At 43.5% G+C, this 5,932-nt stretch overlaps 2 protein-coding genes across 2 annotated transcripts in view; one reads left to right on the top strand and one right to left on the bottom strand.

Annotated features, from left to right (window-relative positions):
* Positions 1–445: 445 nt before the first annotated feature.
* On the bottom strand, positions 446–5,778 carry mphosph10 (M-phase phosphoprotein 10 (U3 small nucleolar ribonucleoprotein)). The gene is made up of 11 exons (XM_027007418.2): positions 5,659–5,778; positions 4,568–5,249; positions 4,272–4,444; positions 3,974–4,136; positions 3,656–3,797; positions 3,493–3,560; positions 3,235–3,372; positions 2,781–2,894; positions 2,578–2,685; positions 2,203–2,436; positions 446–1,436 (listed from the first exon to the last, which is right to left on the bottom strand). Exons 1-11 carry the CDS (start codon positions 5,742–5,744, stop codon positions 1,290–1,292), a joined length of 2,055 nt encoding a protein of 684 aa, XP_026863219.2. The 5' UTR covers positions 5,745–5,778; the 3' UTR covers positions 446–1,289.
* A 25-nt stretch (positions 5,779–5,803) lies between these two features.
* Positions 5,804–5,932, top strand: part of mcee (methylmalonyl CoA epimerase) — a 1,476-nt gene continuing 1,347 nt past the window's right edge. The window contains exon 1 of the mRNA XM_027007419.2: positions 5,804–5,932. This exon is cut by the window's right edge and continues 104 nt beyond it. The gene's annotated coding sequence lies outside the window, so the exon portion shown is untranslated.

The following is a 5,932-nucleotide window of genomic DNA, read 5'->3' as shown; positions in this document are numbered from 1 at the left end:
TATGGTTTGGGGATACTTATTTTGACAGAGTTTTATTAAAATATTTTACTTTTTTTATGTCCTAAAGAGGTACTTTTCTGCCCTTTAATCCTTTAACTAGTTTTAAAGTAAATAGTTTGTGATTTAGTTTACCACTAATGAGATGTACTCAGTGCGGTCTGGGACGAAAACTGTGCGTGATCTTAAAAACATCGAATTGTTCCACAAACAGCGCTGATATTTATTCGAATATGCAAAGAAGCCAATACAGGGTAATCTGTTCTGTTCCTCTGTGCCTTGCTGTTTGGAGATCTTGGCATTGCCCTTCAGAGAATCATGTTTCTTCTCTCTGGCTATGAAACATGCTAGCAACATCTAACAGTTCTCCCATTTCCCCATCACAGGGAAAATTCCGCGCGTAATTCCAAAGCTATGAGTGTAGGCCATGTTTGGAGGTGTCGTGTTGTGTGCATCGCCAGCTGAGATGCAACAGCTGGCCTTTCAGGCTCACCTAACAGGACCCTGTACGCCTGAAGGGCTGCGATTGAAGTCCTTTAGGGCTGTTTCAACTGGACTGGCACCTGCCTTTGAGCCACTATGCAAGGTGTGATGCTTCTAATGTATATTTCTTGTGAATAAATTAAGGATTGACAAGACGCTGGTGTGTCTGGTATATGTGGGTGGGTGTGTACACGCAGGTCACTTAAAATGTGCACATTACATGTTAGATGTGAAACTGGAGGCTGTATGCTAGTGTCAGTTGACTCCCTAGCACCCACTTGTGACCAATTAATGCAACAACATACTCTAGTGTTTCCATATCACAGTCCTTAGCACCATGTTCAACTGGTGTGTGTGCTGCAATAAACACCTGAACAAAAATTCATAAAGGGGACTATCATTGGCTGGACTTCATAACTTGTGTGAAGTGTCTTAGAGCAGAGGTTCTCCACCACTGGAAACAAGAAGCACTGCTACAATATTACACCGGTGTTCACCAGCATGGCCGTACGGTCCCCTGCTTGAACATGCCTGCGCAGGGCATAGAAGGCCCTCTAACAGACGCAATGTTGGGCTCTACCGGGAGTATTAGAACAGACTATAAACAAGTCATACATATGGGGTCACACCTTCTGATTATTTTCAAATTTAGGGTAGAATTATGCAAAATGCACTGTGAATAAACCGGTGGTGACTTCTTTTAATAATGCCAATAGAATTAAATTTAATACAAATAACTAGACTAAGTACACGCATTCACTGTCTTTTAAAGAAATCCTGTACATGATATGTAGGACACATTTAGAAGTCTACAGCTTAAGCTTGCTGGCAGAAACCTCTTTGTGTTTCTTCTTGGCCGCCTGCCCCTTGGAGCCCTTGATCTCGCTCCTCACTTGGTCCTGCAGTTGGGAGAAGAAAGCCTGGGAGGAGCGGAGCGCTTTGTCCATCCCGTCGTTCTGTCAGCAGGGACAACAGAGCACATCAGCACGTCCCATCTCACGAGGGTGCTTACTAATGCACATTACTAATGTGATCTACCCTGATGGAGTGGAAATGCATGCCCAGTAAGCTAACATTGGCCTCAATTTAAAGTGAAATAAAAAAGGAACACTGGTACCTTTTTTTAAAAACTCAAGACTACCATTAATTAAACTGGTTAGTTACTTCAGTTAATCCAGTTTGGCAGTTTACATCCTGAGCGGTAAAGGGTGCAGAGGCTGCTACAACTCAGATCTACAATCTGCTCACCCCCCCGCCCCCACACTTCACTCCAAGGAAGATACCATGTTACATCATCACCTGACTGACATTTAGGAATGACCTTTAGAACAAGGGATGAGATGGATCCAATTAAATCAAAAACCTAAATTTTGTGAGTATGCCTGACAAATGAAAAAATTGTGTTCCAAGTCTACATATTTAGTATGAATGTTTAAATAAACTGCAACTAATTAGGGCTATAGGACATTTTATGCATTTTGGATAAGATGCACAATCAGTATTGTGCTTCTCATCACTTTGCTGTGCCATTTCCTACATAATCTTGGATTTTTTTGCTCAGTTGCCTGTTTTCTTCAATACATGTAAAGCACCAAGAACAGCCTTTGAGTATGAAATGTGCTATAGAAATAAACTTGAATGTAAACTGTAAAACAAATCAGAAAAGGCTCCAAGTGTGATCACTCTAAGCACCCTTCGCTGACCAAAGAAGCCAGTACTGACCGTGAGGATTTTGGCTTTCCCGCCTTTAGTCAGTTTCCGGAGGGTCTCTTCAGCTTCGGCCTTGGACGTTCTCTTGTTCCCTTCACCTCCGCGTGCTGCTTCTTTCAGCTTCTTCCTCTTCTCCCGCTCTTTAATTCTCCGCTGCTTCACTTTCTTCTTCAAGCGCCTCTCGCGTTTCTTATCTGTGGACAATTTCTCAGAGTTGCCCAGGATGTCGCCAGCCTTGTTCTTCTCCTAAGAGAAAATAAAATAAAATGCCATCACACACACAAAAGGAAAGGAAATCTACTCCTCATTTGTTGGAGCAGTGAGCTAAGGCCTCTTAATAAGGCTATTTATTTGACCGGTGTAGTGAAATCATGGGTGAAAGTTCACCTTAATTTCCTCTGGAGCCAAAAGAGTGGCGTCGCTGGTACCTACGGGCGCCACCTCCTCCATGGCGATGGAGGGCAGGTTGGAGACCACCTTCACTTCAGGAATGTGCTGCAGGGAGAAGGAGGGAAAACATCCGTACAGCACAGTTCCAAAGCACCTCAGGAAGATAAATGGGCCAAAAGCTTAACACATCGAAGTCTTACTGGTTTGGGAGTAAAGTGGAAGTTGGAAAGAGCGTCCAGCTTGAGGAAGAGGGAGTCTAGGAGCTTCTGGATTTCTGTATGAGCTGGATTCTCTTCTTCTTCTTCTGTCTTTTCCTGAAATTCAGAAAATGCCACAAAGCAAAAATAAACTCTTTCCCTACACCACAGCCATAATCTCCCACCGCTGGCACCACTATTGTCCTGTGAAGCCAACAGACTGGACAGGATTTCTGTACCCTGGGTCTGTACAGTCATCCTTTACTGGTCTTTACTGGTCAAAAGTGCGCTGGATGCTTTTAATACACACCTGTACTGTAAATACAGGATATTCAAGGCCAGAGGCAACTAGAAACTATAGAAAATGTGGTGTTTTCATGGTAGCCAAAACCATTAATTACAGAGATGCACAGGCACCAGCACAGCATGGGCCTTGCCTACAGGCAGTGGGGCTCACCTGTGTCTGCTTGAGGTATTCCTGCTCATAGACCTCAGCGAGGCTCAGCTTGCTCTTCTCGTGGTCCAGAGTGAGTCTCTTCTTATACTCGAACACATCCTCCTTGGGCTTCTCCTTCCTCACGACATCATCCCAGGCCTGACACAGAGCAACAGCACAGTCAGACGCTACTCCCAGTCAACTAATTCCCTGATGCTCCTCTAGCAATGCAAGACTGTGCTGCGTTTATAGGGTAAAGGAAAGGGAAGCTGCCCAAACCTGGTCTTTAATTCTCTGTTTGATAATATCCTCAAGGTGCAGAGTGGTCTCCTCTGTGACGGCAGGAGCTTTGGGGGACAAAGCGAAGGAAATCAGAAGCCAGGACTTCAGCAGTAAAACACAAGCTGCTCAGAGGAGCACTGTGGTCAAGCAGAGGTCTTACCCATCCTGGAGGCCTGGTCAAACGCCAGGTCCTCCTCCAGCATACTGTTCTCCGGTCGAGACTGCACCGCGATTTCCCCGCTCAGCTGCCAGGGTTTCTCGGCTAACGCAGCCTTCTCCAGTTTATCGATCTTCTCCGCCATCTGGTTCACATTTTACCAATTTTACCAGCGTTTTACCAATTCCGGGGAGTTACGGGGGGCGGGGTAACCAATAAATATGAAGTTCATATTTATGAACTAATAAATATGAAGTCAATTGCAAACCTGCCCTGAGGAGTAATGTTGGAGAAGATCTTTTCACCAAAGCAAAAATTTACCTTTTCCTGTCTTTTCTCAAAGGATGACTTGGACCCTGGATTAGCCATCTTTTTTTGCTTCCCACCCAGAATATCCTCCACATCTTCCCCTTCATTGTCACTGGGGAGGTCAAAGGTCACCTTCCGCAAAGTATCTCTGGCTTTCTGGGTTTCATCATCACCCCTATATATATACAGAACATTAAAATCATGTTAGTTCCTGAACTAGTGCACAACACAGTGCAATATCCTCAAATTAATCACTGCTATGGAATAATCAGCACTTCAGAAAACTGAAACAAGAAAAAAGGCCCTTTACTCCTCCATACTGAAATCCTCTTCATCCATGCCCTTTTCATCCTCATAGTCGTCATCATCATCCCCTTCCTCATCGTCACCCGTCGATTCATCTCTCTCATCTGGCTCATGTTGGTCGACGGGTCCGTCATCCTTAAAGAAATCTTTGTATTTCAGATTTCTGGAGCTTTTTGGCTGAAAAAAAGTCAATCAAACAAAAACATCATACAAGAGCTGTGGAACAAAAAAGAATGATTCGATTTTTTTAAAAATTATTTGTTTAAATATTCCCTTATTGTTTGATGGTTGGGTCACCACCTTTTTCTGAGACTTTGACACAGCAGGCTTATCAAAGGTCAGTTCCTCATCCTCATCTGATGGTAAGTCCTGAAAATAGTCTACTTCCTCACCAACAGCCCCTTTCCCCTCCATCCTGTCCATATCATCCAGAAAAGCCTCCATTTCTGATAGTTTAAAAAAATCATCATCTACTTCTGATACAGCTGTCCCAGATTTAGGTAACTTAGCTGTTATGTTCTTCATATGTTTGGCTTGTTTCTCTAATTCATCAACATCAAAATCAACGTCCGAGTCCTCATTAGAGAAGTCCTCATTAGAGCAGTCCTCCTGTTCCTCCGCCGCAGAAGCCTTGGACTTAAGTCTGTGTTTTCTTTCTTTACCATTGTCATCTTCCTCTTCATTTTCAAAATCCTCATCGTCATCAACATCTTTCTCATCACCACCTCCCTCTTCACATTCTGTGTCTTTAAAAACAGTCAATGTGTCTTCTGTGACTGCCCGACCTACTGCCTCCTCAAAGTGAGTGAGCACGGCAACGTTCTGAAGCTCGAGCTCTTGCCATATCTGTTCCTCGTCAAAGTTCTCCACCACGAGCTGGTCGAGTGGACTGCCCTCACAGGCAACCAACTTAGTAGCCTTGTGCAAATCGTACAGTGTCTTTGTAAGTGCCGTGAACTCCTCTGCCAAGGCCTCCTGTACACTATTTGGATATCAAAGGCATAGAGTGGAGAGAGAAGACAGAGAAAATAAGTTAATTTTCATATCTTCTGCAAATTAACGGTAGTTACTTAGATAAATTAGCTATCTAGGTTAGGTATTCGATGTGAATAAAAAACGACATGAAGTTCAAGCATAATAAAAAAATAAAAGCTCAAACAAAAGATATAAATGCTACTGCATTTATAGCATGAGTGTTTTACCATGTTTAGCCACATGGGCTTATTTCGGAGGTGCTGTGCGTTTAAGTAGCTAGCTGCCCTCCTCAGGTTAGGTGGCTGTCTAGCTAGCGTTAGCTACCTAATTTAGCTTGTTAAAACGGGTTGAACCAGATTCTTTTATGATAATAAACACATGAACACTGGCAAAACTGACCCCAACGTTTGCCTTACCTTAAAAACCGCTCAGGGTGCGCTGTGTTGTTACTTAAACGCTGTAAACACCTTTCCAACGTGTCGCTGTCACCCACCTTCGCCATCGTTGTACACGCGTGGGACCATGTGTGCACAAGGTAAACACTACCCACCAGAAACACATCGGACTGTAGCGTTCCACTCGAATTTACTGACGCTTGTTAGCAATGTTTCATAATTATGAAAAAGGAAGTGTGTGATCCTGGATATGCATTATGATAAAGCATTATTAAGCAAATCCTTGTATATGAAG

The sequence above is a fragment of the Electrophorus electricus genome, chromosome 21 (assembly GCF_013358815.1).
Source record: "Electrophorus electricus isolate fEleEle1 chromosome 21, fEleEle1.pri, whole genome shotgun sequence".
Classification (NCBI taxonomy): Eukaryota; Metazoa; Chordata; class Actinopteri; order Gymnotiformes; family Gymnotidae; genus Electrophorus; species Electrophorus electricus.
This window is presented reverse-complemented; position numbering and strand designations above follow the sequence as displayed.